This window comes from Camelus bactrianus, chromosome 16, assembly GCF_048773025.1.
Source record: "Camelus bactrianus isolate YW-2024 breed Bactrian camel chromosome 16, ASM4877302v1, whole genome shotgun sequence".
Lineage (NCBI taxonomy): Eukaryota > Metazoa > Chordata > Mammalia > Artiodactyla > Camelidae > Camelus > Camelus bactrianus.
Genome location: NC_133554.1, coordinates 49,795,777 through 49,817,819, shown reverse-complemented (window position 1 = coordinate 49,817,819; position 22,043 = coordinate 49,795,777). Strand labels below are relative to the sequence as shown.

At 45.0% G+C, this 22,043-nt stretch overlaps 1 protein-coding gene across 4 annotated transcripts in view; it reads left to right on the top strand.

Moving 5' to 3' along the window:
* Window positions 1-5,916: 5,916 nt before the first annotated feature.
* Window positions 5,917-22,043, top strand: part of WIPI1 (WD repeat domain, phosphoinositide interacting 1) — a 31,691-nt gene continuing 15,564 nt past the window's right edge. For all 4 annotated transcript variants that reach the window (XR_012499620.1, XM_074343549.1, XM_074343547.1 and 1 more), the window contains exons 1-4: window positions 5,917-6,103; window positions 10,013-10,095; window positions 11,476-11,645; window positions 16,681-16,777. Coding sequence is in view for 3 of the 4 variants with exons in the window: in XM_074343549.1 (XP_074199650.1) it covers window positions 6,024-6,103; window positions 10,013-10,095; window positions 11,476-11,645; window positions 16,681-16,777 (430 nt within the window). In the remaining variant the exon portion in view is untranslated. The remainder of the gene's footprint in view (window positions 6,104-10,012; window positions 10,096-11,475; window positions 11,646-16,680; window positions 16,778-22,043) is intronic.

Below are 22,043 nucleotides of genomic sequence, written 5' to 3'. Positions count from 1 at the left end.
TGTGTTTTCTGGGTACAGACAGTAGAGAGGTTTTGGAAGAACACATGGGGAGCCTTGGGGGCTCTTCCTCTAGGACTTCAGGACCAGCTCTCCAGATGGTCTCAAGTCAAGTCTTTCCTGCAAGGTCCATCCACCAGCCTGGAACAGAATACGGAAGACCACTAGATGGCATTGTTCACCACGAATCGTTGGCTTCCTGGCCCTCATTCTGCTAAGACCTTTGAAATCACCTTCTTCCCAGAGAATTCCAAGGAAAGGTTACCACTCCCAAGCTCTCCCTCTAGACCACGAAGAAACCCAGAGGCCTACAGCACCACATATCAAGGAGCCACCCCCACCCATGGGCTCAGGTTAACCCTTGGCTTGGGAGCAAAAGATGTTTTCAGATGCGGTCGACCCTGGGTACCCGCAGGGGTTGGTTCCCAGATCCCTGCCTTGTATCAGAATAAAAAATGGCATACAAAAGATGGCATAGTATTTGCACATAGCCTATGCACATCCCCCCACAGGCCTTTTAAAAATTTTTAATTTTTTTTAATTTTTAATTTTGGGGGTTTTTGTTTTGTTTTGTTTTGGGGGGAGGTAATTCGGTATTTATTTATGTGTAACAGAGGTACTGGGGATTGAATCCAGGCCCTCATGCGTGCTAAGCACATATTCTACCCCTGAGCTGTACCCTCCCTCTCCCATATACTTTAAATCATCTCTACATTACTTACAATACCTAATACAACGCAAACGCTTTGTAAATAGTTACCTGAACGGTAAACTCAAATTTTACCTTTTGGAACTAACTGGAATTTATTTATTTATTTATTTAAATTTGGGGGGATGTTTTCAGTCAAAGTTTGGTTGAATTCGTGGGTGAGGAATCCACTGATACAGAGGGCCAACTGTACTTCTAGCAGCACCCTGGCAGACTTAAGCAAAGCTTTGGACCTCTTTGAAAAGCAGCAGGCCTCCATGCCTCCCATTTACACTTGGCCTGTGGCCTTCTTGGCGCAGTTCTGTCTTTTTCTCTCTACCCTGCCTATCTGTCCCTTTATAGGACAGTGTACAGGGTAAGATGCTAACTCTATCTCGCCTTGAGCCACGGCAGCTTGAGACACAGCATGGAACGGCAGCCTGAGAATCTGCTGGAGGGAGCTCAGAGCAAACAGCATCTCCAGCACACACTGCCTCAAGATCGCGAGATCTTTAGAAATGCACCCAACACATCCCAAGTTTGCTTCACACGGCTGCGTGATGGGGATAAAATCCTTGGGTTGGGACAGATCCAGTGAGCACTAAATGAGAAGATATAAGAGGCTTCAAGACAAACTTTCCATAAAGTTTTGTTTTCCATTTTCAGATACCACCTATATCTACACTCTAATACCTAAGTTGGGGTGATCGGCTGACCTGATGACCCCATGTCTGTAATCTCAGCTGTTCTTAAGATGTCCAAGTGAACAGAAACTCCATGAATTGAACCTTCCTATATTGTCTTAAATAACAGACCAGGAGCCCAAGGTACGTCTGCAAATGCATACATGGAAAGCTACCATCTTCGTGAATGTCAGTCCATCAGCAAGCATGTATTGATGGAGAACTTGTGATCTGCCTTGGTGTTTTAGGATGATTATTCTGGAAGCAAAAATAAGACAGATCGGGGAGAGGGGGTGAAGACAAAGACACCAGCTCATTCTTCAGTGAAACATCATTGTTTCTTACCCTGGAGAGGAAATACGTAAGTCAAGGAATATTAGAATGGTTCTTAGTTTTTGCTCCCTGCCCTCCTTTTTTTTTTAATCAACGAAACCAGAAATAAAGGTTCCATTTTTGGGAACAAAGGCACATTCTAGGGGCTGTTCATTCACTGCAGCCATGCTCTCCCACACAGATGGTGCATATGATTAGTTTAAACAAAAAAAGTCCAGTTGTGCCTTCTGGGGACTTCCTGATTGCCGATCCCACGGGACAGTCTCCTTTCCCAGAAATCACCCTACAGCCCAACCCCTCCTCCCCTACCTAGAACCGTGGGGCTGATTTCCTGAGCTTCCTTCACTTTGTGGCCCACCACCTGCCCCTCTCCCCCACCACCCCGAGGCTTTCGTATTCTGTGTTGCCCCTTGTCCTTTACCCTTTTCTCAAAGTACTGCCACACACACTTATCCATTATGGTTCTACTTTTTTTCTCAGCCCGCATTCAGAGTGTTGAAACACATCAGAAAAGAAAAAGGAGATTGTTTCCTGTGACTTGATTTTATAAAAATAGAATGAATTTTATAAAAAGCAGCAGCAGCCAGCCGTGGTATTTGCTCACCTAGTAGTTACTCTAATTATAGACCGTTGGGTGTTACGGGCAATCATATTGGGTGACAGGGGGTTGCCTCAGACAGGATGTCTCATTTCCAACTTCCCCTGTTAATGCCTTGTGCATGCCCTGATCAGCATCTCAAAATTACAACCTGATTGTTGACACAAAGAAGAAGTCTTCCCGTTAGCTGAACTGTGGCCTGCAATTTTGTATTACCAAGGATGCTTGATTCCTAGACCCTGGCTCAATTCTCCCAAGATTTTGCTGACTTATGTTTCCCTAAAAATGAGAGGCGTTGTATCTGGGAAAAGATGGACACTCGGGAATTCCAACTGGGAAAAGGAGAAAAAGTCAAAAATCTTGTTACCGTTTCCATAAACTGTTGTATTCTCTCCCTCCCCCTACCCAGTATCCCCCATATTGCTTCTGTCATTTAGCCTTGAAATCGCTGTGCTAAGAATGTGGAAGGATTAGGATGCCACAAGCCCAATATTCAAATCAGGAGTTTCCACTCCTGCAGAACCCAAAACGAGAACTAGGACTTAGAAAAAGAAAAACCAGCCTGACATCAAATGAATTCAGCACCTCTGAATATATTTATAACCTCTTCCTTGGCTTTTTATATAAATGGAGTTCTTGGATTTTTTTTTTTTTTTTTTTTTTTTTTTTTTTGAGGTTGGAACTTCTCGAAGTGGCTGCTTCTGCCTCTAAGAAAGGCACAATGGGGCCACAAACTGGCCCTCCACAAACCACATCCAGCCAGCTGGTGTGTTTAGTTTGGCTCATCTGGTGTTTTTTTTAAAAGGTAAGAATTAGTTGTCAACATTGACAATTTTTACATAAAAATATAGGTTTATGTAAAAATTAACATTTATATAAATATAAACATACATAAAATACAGACTTCTGTAGTGTCTTGGGGAAAATAAAACCAGATGAGGCAGCCCTGGGATGTTACTTCCACATGGGTCGTTAATGGATCATGAAACATTAGCCCAGGAGCAAACACACAAGGGACATCATTCACACGAAAAACCAGGGCTGGGAAGGTGATCTGTTTTCTCCCATATCTGCATCTCTAAGCCTGGACCTTAACTCCAGTGAGCCTTCAGCTCCACTACCGCAACATATCTGAAACTACATGCGTCTTCCTGCCAAACATCTGGTTTCTGAAAGCAGCTGGATGGGCCTCTTAACCAAGGAATCAGCTTTAAATATTCCCTCTTCCCCCCTGCCAATCACCCCTTTCCCCACCAGCCACCCCTTTTCCCACCAGTCACCATGCCCTGCAGTTTATGCTCTCAAAACGTCCCTGGGCGACAAGAAAGCTACCAACCACATGAGCACCTGAAGTGTGGCTAGTGTGACTGGAGATACACTGTAAGTGAAAAGGACACACTGGATTTTAAATACCTATGCTAAAAAATAATGCTAATCTAAACTGGCTGATTAATGATTTTACATGATTATTATTAAAATGACACTTTTGACATATTGGGTTAAATATAGTGTTAAAATTAACTTGCCCATTTCTTTTTACCCTTTTTTAACATGGGGTCTAGAAAATTTTAAATTATACATACCTTGAACATTTTAAATTACATATGGGTTCATATCTGTGTCTCACATTATCTTTCTATCAGACAGCTCTGCTTCTAAGTATCTCTTGGTGTGTCCATGATGAGGTGCTAATTTGCACTACAATGACAGTCATATTACAATATATAAATGTATGAAATCAGCATGTTGTGAACCTTAAATGTATACAATGTTATACATCAAATATATTTCAAGAAAAAAGTATCTCTGGTTTTTCCTAACCTTTCTGGCCTTACTGCCATCCAATAGACTAGTTTCTCACATCCCTTCACTCTGAAAATTTCACATTAGTCTAGGCTTTTCCCCTTTCTAATCTGTTCTGCACACCCTGGCCGAGTTTATCTGCCTAAAACACTGCTTTTATCATGAAACACTCCTGCTCAAAACCTAACACCAGCTCCCAACTCTACCCCATAAAGTCCAAATTCTTGGTAATAACAGCTTCCACTTTAAAAAACCTATTGTGCACACTGTGTAATTCTAGCACCTAGCATGTGAGGCTCTTGGTTTTCTAAATAGAACAAAAAGGACTGCAGCATTTGCCTGAGCTGGGGGAGGGGAGGAAAAGCACCTTTGATCTGAGCTGTTACAAGGATGATGCAGTTAAGGCACCCAAACAGCAATTCTTTTCACGTAAGACGATTTATACAACACCTCACAATCAACTAAAGAGCAATCAACATCTGCATATCTATGAGTTGAACTATTTTTTTACATCAGTTGAAAGAAAGAATAGTAGCATTGAAAGAAGAAACTGTTATATTTGCATTTCAGAAAACCAAAACCAGAAATCAACTGGAAAAGCTTAAGTGAAATATTGATCTCCACTCACCTGCTGCAGGCTCAAGTTTCCAAAAAAAAAAAAAATATATATATATATATATATATATATATATATATAGTTTTGTCACAAAACAGAAAACCTGAATTATGTGAATTATGCCAGTTTAATAATAAAAATATCACCTCAAAATCTGAAAAAGCAAGAATTAAAAATTCATCATATAAATCCCAAACTAGCAGAGCTTGTGATTCATAAACTGGGTTGGTCTTTCTACATGGCAACATGTACTTAGCTTGGAAAGAGAGACCCTTTGTCAGGATTCGTCTAGAATTACGTGAGTTTTTAACTGTCCTTGGTCTTCAAGATGTCATCTCTTTCATAAAATACACCATCCTATACACATTTTCTTTCATTTTTTTCAGCTACAGATCAGATAGGTTTTGCCAAATACTGTCGAGCAGAGTCCTTTGGTGCACAGGTCTTGAAATCAGACAAATCTACATTTTATCACTTACCCTGTTACTTCAGACAGAATTGTTCAGCAGTTCTGTGTTTCAGTTGCAGCTTTAAATTGGGCATAATTATACTTTCTTCACAAACTTTTACAAGAATTCAACGAGATAATATACATAGTGATTACAGTGCTTGACATATAGTGAGAGTTCTCAATGGCAGGGCAATGGATAAGATAACTTCTTATCTATCTGGTCTTAGCATCCTCACAGTAGAAAGTTCAAAAGCAGCCTGACGACTCTACAAGAGGGTGGGGCTTTAGCGTCTAACGCTCTCTACTGAACTCTGTAAGTATTAAAAAGAACAGGAGGTTGGGTGGAGTCAGAACCAGCGGGTCTGCCTGTCTCCTTTGCCGCGTCGGCGACGCAGATGCGGGATTGCAGCCAGCAAGCCCTGCCCCAGCTGCACTCGTTCTCCCCTTCTCCCGCTCCGCCCCGCAGCTCTGGCAATGAAAACACCACCACGTGGCCTGTAGCCTGTGCGTCACGCGCCTTCACCCAATGGAAAGCCGCCTCAACGTGCTGGGGGTGGGCCGCCAGCAGGGCGGTTCCGCCCACAGACGTTGCCAATTGGCCAAGGGTACTCCGAGTCATGGACTAACGACCAATGGCGGCAGGCGGCGGGGACCCCGCCCTCTCGGTTGTTTTGTACCCCCGCGCGAGAGGGGCGGGGTCGGGGGGGCGAGGCGATGAGGGGCGGGGCGATGTGGGAACAGGGAGGGGCTAGGGCCGGGGGGGCTGGCGAGCCGGCCCGCGGAGCCGGCGCCAGCGGGCTGCTGAGGTGGCTGTCGCCCGCTCGGAGCTGCGGCTTCCCCGGGTCGAGCCCCCGATGGAGGCCGTGGCCGCGGACAGCCCCCCAGGCAGGGTCGAGGGGGCGCTCAGCTGTTTCTCTTTCAACCAGGACTGCACGTAAGCCGAGGCTCCAGCCGTGCCGGGAGGTGGTGGGGGGTGAAGTCGCGATATGGGGTGTTGTCCAGTCGGCAACTTGTAGCAGGAGGCGCGGGCCTACGCGCCAAGAGGTCCTCGACGGGACGGCCAGTGCTGCCCCAGACTGGTGCGGGTCCTGGTAGCCACTCTCTGCTCTTTCCCCTTCCTCCAGCAGAGGGGTTGAGCGCCCCCATCCCCCGCTGCCGGCCGAGAGCCGGCAGGGGCCCGCGGACGGCGACGGGAGGGTATCAGCCAGGGGAGCGAGGCTGAAGAAGCCTGAGGAATATGGGGGAGAGGGGGGAGGGTAGTGACCGAAGTGGGGGTCTGGGGAGGGAGGAGATGTGGCCAAAACAAAGGAGATGAGAGGGAGGGGGAAGTTGCAAGTTGACCCAAGGCGAGGTAGTTGGGGCCCAGGAAGATGGGAGTACCGGAAAAACTTTCCCATTTGTCCTTGAGCATCTCAACGTGGCACCTGGGCAGGGCCAATGACAAAGAGGCAGCCTATCCCTACGGCCAGGCCAGCCCAGTCCCAGCCCAAGAGCAGGGCACTTCGCCTGCCGGCTCTGCCTGTCAGAAACCTTTGCATTGCTCTCCCTGTTTTCACATAGCCCACTCAGCGAGGCAGAACCTCCTCCGAGTTCAGGAGCCCTTTCCCGGGCCCAGGCTGCCTTCTCCAAGAAGCATGCACTCCACCCCCTTGCTTTTTGAGTGGATTTTTAATGTTTCACCGTGATGTTCACATTCGGACTTTGGCCAGAGAGACAGGAGCTGCTGCACTGTTTCAGACATCTAGAAAATTCAGTCCCTTAGAAGCAAATGCCTGTTTTCTTACCTCTTCTCATGGAATTGTTAGATGCCAGCTCAGGGACCATATGGAATCATCTCTTTGGAATGTGTGCCCAGAGCATCAGGCAGCAGTGACCGCTTCCCAGTTTCCTGATATACCAGTTTCTGTTGTGTTCCTTCTTTGAAGTTGGCTTCAGGTTTGTGTGTTGGCTGCCTGCGACTGGGCTGTGCTAATATTGAACTTCAGTGGTGTCATTAAGGCCGTCGTGTACCATAAGCAACTCTCTGCCTTCCATTCCCTTTGTGTTTCTGTTTAAAAACACTGTATGCCAAACAATGTGCCTTTGTTAGGAAAATCTGTATGTGTGATCGTGTAATTGGGTAGCTGGACAACTTGGTTAGATGAGTGACTTTCAAGCTTTTCTTGACCGCAGCCCACAATAAGAAATACGTATTTACAACATTACCCTATATATTTATACATATGAAATATTTTATACATATATATATAATATCACTGAAAAGCAATTCACAGCATGGTGTTTACCCTTAATATGTGCAATACCCTCTGGTATTTTGTTTCTTTTTTTTTTAAAGCCATCTGTGACTCAATGAATTGTTTTTAGGATCCACTCATGGGTTGAGACCCACAGTTTACAAAAATGATAGTCTAGATAAAATTCTGATGTTTTGTAAGAAACATTTTGCAAGAGAGGATGGCTTTTGAAACGCTTGGGTGTTTTCCTTCCCAATTGAATGCAGATTAAGGAAGGGAGCTAGTTTGCTTGTTTGTAGTAAATGTTAAATTCTGCCTTGTAGCACTGTTTATCAGATTTTTTTTAAAGGGATGTTAATTTTTACTCTAGGTGAATCCTGGCTTTCTATAGCCATTGGGTAAGAATGTTATTTTCAAAACTGTAGGGTGCTTGGGAATTAATTTCCTTAGTCCCTACTGTCAGTCCTGTTTTCTTGGATGCAGGCTCTGCTGGACAGCTCTGTCTCACCTATAAATAAAAGTTTTTGTCACAGTCAGTTGCTCTGAGCCTCAGAGGGTATGACACTGGATTTTAAAATGAGTCACACCCCTTACTGAATACATTTAGGAGTGTCAAGGTGTCTTTTTCTGTAAGGCTAGGCTCAATTTGGGACCCAGTATTTCTGGAGAAGGTGGATGAAGACAACTAACCTTTACCAGTCTCCTCTACTCATACTTCTTGCTAGGTCCCGTGCTAGACAATTTAGGTTTATTTTGTCATTTGACTCATGATATGTATTTGTCCCAAATCCCATATTCATGAGAGGTGATGAGAATTTTTTTTTCCCTTATGGTTGGAATAAGGCTTTAGTCTGAATTCCTTGATTCAGAGTTTTTGTGGCCATTGATCAACCATTTAAAACACAATATTGCTCCCACTGCCATTTCTCATATTTAACATTCTTCTGTTCCCAGAGCAGGGAATGTTTGAAAGTTATTTTAAAAGGCCACATTTTTTGGTTAAGTATAAAACTCTAGTTCCAACGTATTTTTCCTTTACTGCAAGCTTTAGAAACCTCAGTTTGCAACTCAACGCACATGTATTTATGTGAAACAAGTTTACATGAAGGAAGTTTAAAAACAGTGATCGCTATGGAGTATGTACATTTTGAAGTTTTAAGATGCTGCGGGCCTGCCTTTCCAGTTGCTGTTTGCCGTCATTAATGCTGTAGTTCTGGAAGCCGAGCCCCAGTTCTGCGTGTCCTGCTGCTCTTCTGCAAAGATCCAACACACCAGGGTAGCCACACAGCAGGTCGGAGGGCTCAGGAGCAGAAACAGCCACCTTGCTGATTAAAAGTTGACAGTAGTCACCTCTCCCATTGTCCCAGGGAAGAGCCAATGTTTGGGTGGGGGAAAAAAAAATTCCAGGGAAAATCATGTGACCTTCTCTTTTTTAGGCTAGTGAAACAAGAGCCTTGGCCACCTAGGCTTGTAGCAGTAAGCTGCTTATTTTAGTACGTGCCTTCCTGGGAAGAACAAAGCTCACCTTTTCATATATTTTAAATGAGGAAGTAGGACCAATTTTTGGGTCCACTTACGACCACTTTAGGGTCCGTTGCAGCTCAGACATCCCATTTCCCAGGGTGGAAATGCTCAGAGTCTGACTCATTCTGAGGGTGCCCCGTGGAAGGTTTTGTGCATCACGCGGGTGTGGAGGGCAAAGCGGGAGCGAGCGGGATGGCAGTTCCCAGCTGCCGAACAAAACTGACATGTTTGCTTTCATCCTGGGGGCAGGGAGACCTGGGTTCTCACTCTGTCTTTATCTATTGGTTGAAAAGTGAAAAATTAAGAAAATAGCAATTTGTTTTAGCCCCACGCCTTTTGTCCCAGATAAGCGTTTAGTTTAGTTTTGTTTGGTTGGTTGGTTGTAATGAACCTTTAAGTTCTCAACGCTGGCTTCACATTAAAGGACTTGAACTAAGAAAAAAACAAATCCAATTAAATTGCTCAGCACTGGGGGGAGGGAGCAGGGGTGAACAGTCATCAGGAATTTTTTTAAAACTTCCCAGGTGAGTTCAATGTACATCCAGGAATGAGAACCACTGGTATAAAGTATCTGGGATGCTTTTGTGGGAAAGTGATGTGAGACAGCATCTGTTAAATTCTGCTACTGGTGACCTGCTGTGCCTCCTCTGATGATGTATTTCCTTTTTAAGCAAAAAAAAAAAAAAAAAAAGAAAGAAAGAAAAAAGAATTTATTTCTTGGTAGCACTGTGATGGATATTCTTAAACATTCCATTTTTCCTATTTCTGCCCGGTGAGGAAAGCACGGTGGGTTTGACGTTTCTTTTGATGATAGACAAAGCCCACATGGTTTCAAGTCTCTTAACCATTTCACATTTTTGTGAGTGGTTGTCTTCGACTTTTTCTTTCTGGCCGTACCTGCCCACCTGACAAGGCACGTATGCGTCACCGTTTAGAAAGTTATCAAATATCCCAGCTCCTGAGGTGGTATGTTTGTTTATCTGTCCCCTGAGAGGCTAGAGGGAAGGGGGTTGTCAGTGTTCAGGCAGATCGACGGGTGGAACACAGTACCTCTTGCCACCCCCATGCTGTCATTGTCTTCACAGATCCCTCGCAATTGGAACCAAAGCTGGTTACAAGCTGTTTTCCTTGAGTTCTGTGGAGCAGCTGGACCAAGTCCATGGAAGCAGTAAGTACATGTGTGTGTGGGGGGAATCTCAGGGTCCCCCCTCTGGACTTTAATCCGTGATGCTCCTGGGCTTTGTTTCCCTCCCGTAACCCTCAAACGGACAGAGTCAGTATTCTTCAGATTTAAATATAAATCATTGTCTCCACTTGCTTCCAAAAAACCACAATGAGGCACTGGTAAGATTTGGCAATAGCTTAGGTAACATTTTCTTTTTACGTTAAGAAATCCTTTGTTTGAAACCATGTTGACACTTTTTCCTATACTTAGATTAGCTGTCTTCAGTTCTTATAATTGTCTAACAAAAAGGTCGTTTATGATTTTTTTTTCACCATTTTATTGGCTCTGTAGAATACTGGAAACATTCATTCAGTCATGAAGCATTTTCTTTGTTTTAATAAAGCAACACTATCCTAACTTATATAGTCTGTATCAGAGATGTTGCAGTAGTTCTAGAGAATATTTTTTTTAAGTTCGTCTTAGAAATGTGACTCTCTTACTGTCTCAGATTAAGTAATAATTTATGGCATCATAATAGTGAAGAATATACAATCTTTGGATTTCCTGGAAAGAAAGTGGCAAATAATATATGGGGCTCCAAATTGATTTGTAAGATGTTATTTTCATTATAACATTTTTGTGAAGATTTTACTCTGTGTCTGTCCTGTGTTGTTCCCTATGGGACCAGAGCCCAAGAAAGGCAGGGCTAAGAAAAGAATGTTCTCAAAAAGACACCGAGGCCTCCACCGATGGGCGCTCAATAGGCTTGCTAGTTTACCTTCTTCCTGAGTACAGAAGCAATTCTCTGGTCATAGCACAGGTGTCCAGGTTGTTTTCAACAGGAAAGGGATTCCAGAGAGAGTCAGGGAGCAGGGAGCACAGAGAGATGGGGAGGGGGCACAGAATTAACTCCGTTCCTGCTCCCCCATCCTGGCGGCACCTGTCCCTGTTAGCAACAGGGACCAGAATTCCAAAGCAGAGGCTCCCAACAGAGTGGTCACTCCTTTACAAACCTCTCATGGAGAAGGAATAGATTGAGATTGTCTGGACCTCCCAGGTATGTTTTACAGAGTGAACAGTGGCGCCCTGGGGCCCTGGGGGTGGGGTGATTCCACCACGCAGACAGCATCAGGAGAAGCTCTGGAAATCCTGGCTTTGTGTTCTGGTCACGAGCATTTTCTTTAGATCATTGAAAGAGCTTTAAAACTTGGGAAACAGTTAAAGCTTCACTGTTGGGGAAGCGAGGAGGGCAGAAATCATTGCAAACATGTGCTAACAGAGGGCACCCAGTCAGCAGGACCCAGAGAAGGCCAGCTGACTGGCGTGAGGGAGCGCAGGGTAGGGGCTGATGTCTGTGTAACCTCGAGCTGCCGTCCCTCCCAGATGAGATCCCGGACGTGTACATCGTGGAGCGCCTCTTCTCCAGCAGCCTGGTGGTGGTGGTGAGTCACACAAAGCCGCGCCAGATGAACGTCTACCATTTCAAGAAAGGCACGGAGATCTGTAATTACAGCTACTCCAGCAACATCTTGTCCATCAGGCTGAACCGGCAGGTAAGTGCAGGGAATCCCTCTGGGTTGCAACTGAAGAGAAAGATGAGCATCCTTTGTGATGAACGTCTCTACCACAAGCATCAGGTTCTATAGGGGGTTTTAATACTCAAGCCGAGTGTTTTGGGGACACCGTTAAGAGAGTTTCCTCCATGCGATGGTTTCAGTGGTGTGACCCTCCCTGGTCCTTTGCCTTGTGTGCTTTCGGTCCTTCTGCCTGGTGTGCTTTCTTGATGTTGGCCACTGGCTAGGCGGACCCTCTCCAGCTGGGTGCTGGCTGGGGGGACTCTGGCTCTGAAACTGTCTGGTGAACTCCTGCAGGGGCACCTTTGAACGCCTCTCTGGTTTGGGCCCTAGACAGTGGCATTCATTGTAGGCTGGCCATAATGCCTCTCAGAATAAAGTTCTAAAGAGCAAGTGTGGTCCTCCTGGGTTGGTCCTGAAGCCAGTCAGTAAGAACGCCCCTGCTCGTGCTGTTACTAAGGCCTTCCCAGAGGGCCATGTGTTCAGTCTCATGCTTCTAATCCTTAAAGATGTTTCTTGCAGTGTTTTCTTTGTTGGAGGAAGGATTATTCTTATCTGAAATATGCAATATATATTCTTTCTAAAAAATAAGTCCTCAGATTCCTTAAAAAACTAAAAATAGAGTTACCATATGATCCAGCAATCCCATTCCTAGGCATATACCTGGAGAAAACTCTAATTTGAAAAGATACATGCACCCCAGTTTTCATAGCAGCACTGTTTACAATAGCCAAGACATGGAAGCACCCTAAATGTCCATCGACAGATGATTGGGTAAAGAAGATGTGGTATATATATACAATGGAATATTACTCAGCCATAAAAAAGAATGAAATAATGCCATTTGCAGCAACATGGATGAACTTAGAGATTAGCATACTAAGTGAAGTCAGTCAGAGTAAGACAAATATCATATGATATCACTTATATGTGAAATCTAAAAAAATGATACACATGAACTTACTTATAAAAAGAGACTCACAGACATAGAAAACAAACATATGGTTACCAAAGGGGCGAGGTCGGAGGGGAGGGATAAACTAGGAGTTTGGGATTAGCAGATACACACTACTGCATATAAAACAGATAAACAGTAAGGTCCTACTGTATAGCACAGGGGACTACAGTCAATATCTTGTAATAATTTACAATGAAAAAGAATATATATATGTGTAACTGAATCTCTCTGCTGTACACCAGAAACTAATACAATGCTGTAAATCAACTGTACTTCAATAAAAATTAATTAATTAAGTTCTCATTAAATAAGTTTTGGGGATATTAGCAATTTCCCTTGAATTATTCAGTTTTAAATCCTCTGAGGCCAGCGACTGTATCCATTTTGCTCCCAGCTGTAAGACCTGGTAGAAAAGACAGTGCTGGAAGACAAGTGCCCGGGGACTATCTGTTTCCTGGCTGCCTATTAAATAAACAGACAAACCCATTCTTTGTATGACTGGGCGTACCTTTGTATTCAATTAAATACTCCCAGGATGCGGGAGACCATTGCCTTCACTGAGGACATTGTTTTCTTCTGTCCTTGTACCCAAGCTATTAAGTGCTTAATTAATTTTTTTTTAAACAAATGAGACAAAGCGCCATCTGAATTAAGTTTATGAGAAGAGATAGATGGTTTCTTTGGGTCGATCAGCTATTTTGACTGAATATCCACTGAAGTCTGTAGAAAGCAGCGGGGTAGAACACAGGCTGAGAAATAGAATATGGGAGGTTTTAAGCAAGGAGTAGCAGGAAGATAAGATAAACTGGGTTCTTGGCGGGAGACGGTAAGGCGGTTTGAGAGTTTTCAGCTTGAAGGCTTTTAAGCACAACTCTTGGCTCAAGTGCTCCTGCCGAAATCTGTTGGTTGCACGTTGAATTTCGTTGCAGAACGTTTTTATCTTTGCATGTGGTAACAGCCAGGACGTGAAAATTAAGCTTGTTTAGACAAATGTCCCATAAAGATCAGAACCCTCAAATGGTATCGATGGTATTTGTTTGCGTAATGTCTCTCTTACTTGCTCTCTGATATTTTCATCAGCAAATGGGACAAAGAAGGACTGTTCAAGCATCTAAGCCTGTCAATCTTTCAATGTCACCCCTCCTCAATAAAACACTCATTAACCTCAAGGGTCCCCTCTCCCATCTCCCATCTCCTAAAGAGCACTGATGCACCTGGAACTTCTCCACTGTTCATGGCCAAGCTAACTGGACCCCAGACCGAGCAGGGCTCTCTTCCCTTAACGTTCCTTCTCCTAAGAAGATGATTTGAAACAGGTCTAGAGAGTCTTCAGGGTTTGCTTTCCCTAACAACGTTCAGGTTTGCAGCTCCACTTTTGGTTTACTGGGCGCTGCAGCCCCTCCCTGCCAGGCGGGGGTCCTGCCGCCCCCGCCCCCCCCACCAGGTGTGAAAAGCGGGGCGAGAGCAGCATGTCCTGTCCATATCATCGGGTCTTCAGACAGTGCAGTTCCTTTAAAAAAAAAAAAAAAAAAAAAAAAAAAACAGGAAAAAAAAAAGTGAGATTTGTGTAGGGAGTTACCAAAGAAAGAAAATCCCTATTTTCCTCTCAATCTATAGAAAGGAGAAATATTTAGTAATTGTGGTCTTTTTCACTTTTAATTGCTGTTATTCCCCTTGCACTAATTGAGGAAATGTATCCTGTGGACTAAAGACGATGACCAGATGTGTTTTGAGACATAAATGTCCACAGTTCTTTGACCATCTGTTCTGAGGGGCCCTCGTTATCCAGATGGAGATTGATGGGACGGGAAGCCTCTGAGGGCAGATATAAATATTTTCCTAATGGATGAAAGGAGTTTTTAGCTCTAGAACCTAGAGAAGTAGATGAGAGCCAAGGTGGCAAGGAGTGGGCAGAGCCTGGGGTTCTGCTGAGACTGGAGACTGACGGCTTAAAGGAAGCAGTGACCGGGGTCGCGCTCATCCCAGGAACAGGCTCTCAAATGCAGTCAAGACGAAGTGCCTCCTCTTCCCCTCTCACTGTTTTCTCTGTTTTCCTCCATTTTTATTCTTTCTTGTCTGCAGCCAGCAGGGGGGTGACCTGAAATCGGGCCAAGTAGCCAAGAGCAGGTGGCGTCATTAGAGCTGGCGGGAGAAGATGCAGACGGGGTCAGACCAGCTAGCTTGTGGAAGCTGTTCCCGCCCCAGACACATGCTGAAGACCCAATATGCTGGGGATCGCGTGTGCAGCTGGGTGTGGGGGTACGGGAGCGTACCAGAAACCTACAGACATCAGCAAGCACAGAACCCTCTAGTCCAAACCGTAGCAAGTGCTGGCGAAAAGTCACAGTGACGGGGGTCTACCAGGGGGTGTGTATTCCATGGAGAAACACTAACATATGCCATCAATTTGGAGACCCTGTTAGAATCATTTTCACCCCTCAGCACCCACAGCTTTGGCCACGGAGCCTTAAGTCACCTGGCAAAAGGTGTTTAAGTGTTGTTTTTTGGTGTGAAAGTGACAGTCTCCAGAAAAATCCTGAACTGTTAAGAGTCTTCCCGGGGAGCCTTCAGAGCAGGCTTTTCCCAGGAAGAGAGAAAGTGCTTCCTGATAGCCTCGTCAGGTCCCTCCTTTCCAAGAGGTGTCCCTCGGGATGAAAAAGTCTGGCCGGGGAGCGGTGGTTCTCAGAGCCAGGGACTTGTGTAAACGCCTCTGAATCTGAGTCTCCAGGCAGAGCCCAGGCCTTGCCCCTGCGATACCAGGTGCTCACCAGCCCAGAGGAAGCCTGGTCCGCACAAGCGGGGTCGGGGGGCAGGCACTTGTTGGGCCAGAACCCCCTTCCTAACAGCTCCTCCCCAGCCCCCAACATCTGCCCTCGTTTTGAGCCCTGTGTTCTGGTCTCTACACATCCAACACCTTAATTCCGAGGCCTGTTTCCACAGGGCCTGGGGAAAGAGGCTTTAAGTCTGGCAGGTTTCTTTTGAAGAGGAAGAGAAGGGTGACAGGGCCCTGGGGAGGGGGAGCCCCCGGGAGAGGAGCCAATCAGAGCGGGCAGAGGGGGCTGGGGGGCGGGCACTGGGTCGGGTGTCACGTGAGGGTTGAAGGGTTTCTCCAATTCCCCTGAACCAGTGCTGGAGAAAGTGCACAAAAGTGGGTCTGGACGAGAGTTTGAGTGGAGTCTAGTTAAAGCCAGCAGTGACTTGGAGAGGGCAAAATGGGACACGGTGTGGTACAGATGGAACAAAGAAGCCCGCGTCTGTACAGGAGGGAGACTTTGCTGTGAACATGGAAGGGTGGGACATGTCTGGTGGGAACGGGAACTGAACAGTTTCCCTGAAATCGTCTTAAATGGCAAAGGAATCTGATCAGGAAGTGTCCAGAAACCCCTGTGCTAAGGGGAGGGGAAAGCACCCCCCCTCAATTTCTAAATGAAATTTCCTGAGATCTTAAATTTTCTGTTTCTGTTCAAGTGGCTGATGTACTTACGCACACTTCACACGATCTTCAAATTGACCATCAGAATTCTTCCCCCTTTATTCTAAGTGAAGTAGGCCAGAAAGAGAAAGAAAAGTACCACATGAGATCACTCATATGTGGAATCTAGAAAACAAAAACAAACAAACAAACAAAAACAAAGCATAAATACAGGACAGAAATAGACTCACAGACAGAGAATACAGACTTGTGGTTGCCAGGGGGGTGGAGGGTGGGAAGGGATAGACTGGGATTTCAAAACTGTAGCATAGATAAACAAGCTTATACTGTATAGCACAGGGAAATATACACAAAATGTTATGATAACTCACAGAGAAAAAAATGTGACAATGAGTGTGTATATGTCCATGAATGACTGAAAAATTGTGCTGAACACTGGAATCTGACACAACATTGTAAAATGATTATAAATCAATAAAAAATGTTAAAAAAAAAAAAAAGAATTCTTCCCCCTTTAGGCTTAGAATCAGGTTAGGATTCACATGAAAGGCAAGTGATTTCGGGATGGTGGGGCTCTTTTCGTGGAATCAGTCCGGTAGAGTGATGGGTCTGTGTGATTTCAGAGGCTGCTCGTTTGCCTGGAGGAGTCCATTTACATTCACAACATTAAAGACATGAAGCTGTTGAAGACCATCCTGGATATCCCTGCAAACCCAACAGGTGAGCTCCAAGCACGGAAATGGGTGCCCCCAGATCTCGTGTCAGGGTGCTCCTTGCGCAAGCTGCGTTTCCACCTAAACTGAAAACCTATTGTGTTTGCTTCATTGCTTTACACATCTTTGTGGCGTTTGCCTTGAAGCTTTGTCTTAATGGTGGCAGATTCAAATCCTATCAGGCTGCTCCTCCTGCAGGGGGAAGTTCCTTCCGTCTGGGACCCGTGCTCAGGGAACGTGTCGAAGCGTTTAGGCAGACACATAAGAGATTTCACGCATCTGATACTGAAAGGTGTTTACCCTTCGTTACTTTCCTGGTTGTTCAGTACAGCGTAAGCGTAATAATTAGAAGCAGGTTTTGACTTGATGTGTCTGCGAGGAGACGGACAACCCAAACCGTGAAGAATGTTTTGTTACATTACAAGTGAATCTCTCTACTTGGGTGATATGCTAGGATGTTGGGCTTTAAGTCTCAGATGTAACACCGTTCAATAAAACTTCCCACTTCAAGAATGGGAATAGTTTGGACTGGTTTGATTGAAATAGCTGATGATGATGATGGCACTTTATGAATTCGTGGAAGTAGAAGTAAACGAGAAGGAAGTCCTTCGTTGTGCGGTTGGGTGGGGAGTCACCAGACTGGAACAGCTGGCACATCTAACGATTCAGGGTAATATTTGTAAATTGCACTCCAACTTAGTGTCATTGAATGACTGCCTCCGTTTACTGTAGTTTCCTGATCCTTTGACTTTCACTGAATTTCAAGATCTTTGTGGCCCAACTTCAGGCCCCTAGGTTCTTGGAGCCTCAGTCTCACTATCTGTGAAATGGAATAATAATACCCATCTCCCAGGATCAGCTGGAAAATTAAGGTACTTATACAGACGGCCCTTTGCTGTTGACCTCAGTGCTTTAAAATCTCAGTCCTGCCAAAATGGTATTTTAAAAGATCAAAGCTATTGAGGCCGTTATAAAGTTGGGTGAGATAATGACTTTTAAGCCTATTTCGCAAAATGGAGGGTGGTAAGTGAATTTGCTTGGGGTGGCGGGCGGTTAGTTGTTTTTCCTTTTTTGGGATTTTTTTAGAAATGAGAGGTTGAACTAATCTGGAAAGTATTTATTGCAGACATGCTATGTGCCCAGGACCACAGTAGACACTGTCAGGCACAGATTGTGGCAGCCGCAGGAACCCAGGAACCCAAGAACCCAAAATCTAGCCAGCACTAGCTCCCTGAGGCAGCCTGCCCCATGTAACGTAGGGCACAGCCAGGGCCCTGGCCTCTTTGGTAGGGCCGGGACCCAGGGTGTGACAGCTGAAGAAAGATGTGCTCTTCTGATCGGGCGGGAGAGGAGTCATGGAGTCTGAGCAGAGCCCACGGGACGGGTGGGCCTGACCTGGACCCTGGTGGCTCTGGGCAGGGGACATTTCAGGAGGACAGAAAGCTCAAAAGCTGCCAGTGGCTCTCTGTTTCTTAGAAAAGAGGGGAGTTGGGCACAGTCCGTGGCCTCTCCAGTGGGGTGACCTGTGGGTTAATGCAGTGGTCAGCTGCCCTCCCTCCCATTGACACACTCAGCCTGCTCGGGCCCGGGGACAGGGCTGTCTGTGTCCAGGGCTGTCCCTTCTATGAAGAGCCCATCTGCTGTTAATTTTCTGCTGTTATAGCTGTTTGTCATAGCTCGGAAAACTCACTGATTGCCTCAGATCCTGCAGTGAAACAGGGAAAAGATGAGGTTTGAAAGTGTGGGGCTATTTGTGCTTGATGTGAGAGAGAATGTGCACTATCTGTAAAGGGCATCCTTTTATCTCAAGAAAAAATTAGGAACAATGGGAGGTGTTTTCTCTGTCTCAGATAAACATTATGAATGGGTCCCGGTTTAGCACTTCCTCCTGAAAGGCCAGGGGTGGGTGAAAAGACCAAGATGTGTCTTATTACACCTGGGACATTCTTTGGAGACACAGCCCGAGACCTTTTTCAAACCCTGACATTTACAACCATCCTCTCAACTATCCCTGAGCTCTTTCTGCTTCAGTAAAGTGGAGCTGATCATTTTCACCACACAGGGCTATTCTGGGGAGGATGGACCAGGGCCGTGGAGTGCATAAGAGTAAAGGCAGGTCTGCTGAGCACAGGCAGGCGGTCAGCAAGGCTCCCTCAGCGCCAGCTCTGCTCACACACTTCCGTCTCCAGCCGGGAGGGCGGCCTCGAAACAGGTCCAAGTTTCACTGCACTGACCTGACCCATCAGCAGACCCTGAGCAGCTGAAACCATGACTGTAAGATCCTCAGAAGCCAGGAGTCTCCTATATTTGTTCCCATTCTCTCGTTTATTTTCTGAACAGCAACAACAAAATATAAGAGGGGAACTCTGTCCCTCAGTTTTTCTGAATCCTTAATGGGTCCACAAGGGAGACGGAATCACTTGACTGTGTCTCCATCACACAAAGTCTGAATGTATCTTGACCTAGTGAACCACAGATACGCGATGAACACGGACTTCTGCCACTGCTTCATGCTCAGCATCGAATGTGGCTGTAAATTTCCTTCCCTTTTGTCTGTTTGTGTCAGGCCCATTCCTGTTGTGTCAAAGATTGCAGGCTGTTTCCTTTCAAGAGTTTGGCCAGACGGGGCCCGAAGTTAATTTCCTGCCAGCACAGCAGTCTGTGCCCTGAGCAGCTGAGGGTGGAAATCTCCACAAAAAACCTGCCAACTGCAGAACTCAAGGATGCCATAGATCAGAGACCCCTTTACGGGGTGTCAAGGGAGCAGTCTATTGCACGGGGCACCGTGTGTAACAGAGCAGAGTCGCTATGTATCCCCCAGCGAGTGCTCTTAAAATGTAACCCAGGTGGGGTAAACGGTGCTCGTTTGCGGTAGCACGGAGCATTTGCAAGCACAGAAATGACTTCTTTCCTTTCTATTTTTAAAGATGGCAAAGCATATTCTGAGACATTAATCAACCCAGAGAGAGCTGCATTTTGTAAATCACTGTTAACTTGCTTTATGTTTGACACGTAATACTATAAATACCAAGGTAAGAGTGATTTAGAATCACAGGACTTCCTTCTGATTCCAGCAAATGATGCCACTGGTTCTTGAACGGAAAGCAGGCATTTCTTTCCCAGCTGTGGAAGAATTACAGCCAAACAATTTCTGTGAAATTATAACTGACAGTGATTTATGAAAATGTGTGTCAAGTTTAAAGTCCACAAGCCACATCAAAACCTAACTCCTGTAATTTAAAAAAAAAAAAAAAGCCTGGAAGAAAATACTCAAATATTAAGAGCACTGAAAAGCCTCTGGGTTTTAGAATTATGGGTGATTTCTTTCTCTCTCTCTTTATATTTTCTGGGCTCTGCAAATTTTTTTGCACTATCACTTTTATATTACAAAACATTTTATATTATAAAATAATATCAAAGAAAAAGCTCATTTCCTGCCTAAAAAAGGGATTTGGGTGACATTTGCGATACAAACGGAAGACTTGGTAGGACAGTAATATCTAAGTCTGTAGCAGACTCTTCCTACTGTCCTCAGGGGCTTCACAAGAAATAAAGATGCATTCTTAGGGCTGATTGGATTTGTCCGACAACTGGACTACAGGAAACCAAAAAAGCTCACATTAAGCATTTCTGGGGACCTTCGTTAAGTCTACAAGGGTTGGTGTGCAGAGTCCCTTGGCTAAATTCAGATGGGCTGGCAGAGGTGCCGGCCCCTAAGCAAAACTGTCAGGTAGGTGGTTATGTGTCAGGGTCAACCTGCCCTGGTCCCTTCTCGTCAGAATCCAGTGTCACCTCTTCCTCCATTAGGTATTACAGAAAGTTCTATGTTAGCCGAAGAAGTTTAAGCTTTCTTCTTTTCTGGGATATTTACATTTTAATATAGAACTCAGCAAGTCACCTCACACTCAGCAAGAATGGCCATTATCAAAAAGACAAGCGGTCACAAGTGTTGGCAAGCACGTGGAGAAAAGGGAACCCTCGTGCGCTGCCCGTGGGAATGTAAACTGGTGCCGCCGCTATGGAAACGCTCCAGACGGTCCTCAAAAAACTAAAACTAGAACCACCTTATGTTTAAGCAATTCCACTTCTGGGTATTTATCCAAAGAAAATGAAAACACTAACTCAGAAACATAACTGGGCTCCCGTGTTCATTGCGGCATTATTTACAATGGCCAAGACATGGAAACAAACTAAGTGTTCATTGATGGATGAATGGATGAATAAAGAACTAGTATATAGAAATAATGGAATACTACTTGCTCAGCCATAAAAAAAAAAAAAAGAAAGAAATCTTGCCATTGTAATAACAAGGATGGACCTTGAGGGCTTCGTTCTAAGTGAATTAAATCAGGCAGAGCAAGATAAATACCATCCGATCTCGCCTGTATGTGGAATCTTAAAAACAAACGAGCTCATAGATACAGAGAACAGATTGGTGGTTGCCGGAGGCTGGGAGTCAGGTGGAGGGGGAGTGAGAAATGGTCAGACGGGGTCAAAAGGCACACACTTCCCAGTTACAAAATAAATCATCCACGGGGGTATAACATTCAGGACAGAAACTGTCATTAATAATACTGTAGTGCATATTTGAAAGGTGCTTAGAGAATAGGGCTTAAAAGTTCTCATCAAGAAAAAAATATATTTTTTTTGGTAACTATATATGGTGAAAGACGTTAACTAGACTTACTGTGATCATTTTGTAATATATACAAATACCAAATCGTTATGCTGTGTCCCTGAAACTGATACAGTGTTATTTGGCAGTTACACCTCAGTTAAAAAGAAAAACATACTGAAGGGCAGCGGGAAGGATCTGTCCAAGCCTTCTGCTCAAAGACCCCTCTGGTTCCTTCTCCCTGCCACAGAGATATTTTCAGTTGAGGAAGTAAGTAAATGAAGACTTGGGATCTTGGAACATTAAAGCTGGAAAGGACCCTAGATCACCATTGCCCCCTTGCCCCCTCATTCCCCAGGGAGGAAACAGGCCTGAAAGGACCAGGTATAACTCAGCCTGTGTTACACTATCTACAGAACCTACGTCGATGCCATCTTGAAGCCATGCCCTGGGCCTGTCTCTGCCAGACATTCTTCAAACACTGACTCCCCCGCTCCCAAAATAGCTTTATTGAGATATAATTCACATGCCATACAATTTGTGCATTCCAAGTACACAATTCAGTAGCTTTTAGTATATTCAGTCAATTTTAGGATATTTTCATCAATCCCCACAAAAAACCCATACCTCTTAGCCATCACCCCCTTGCTCCAAGTCC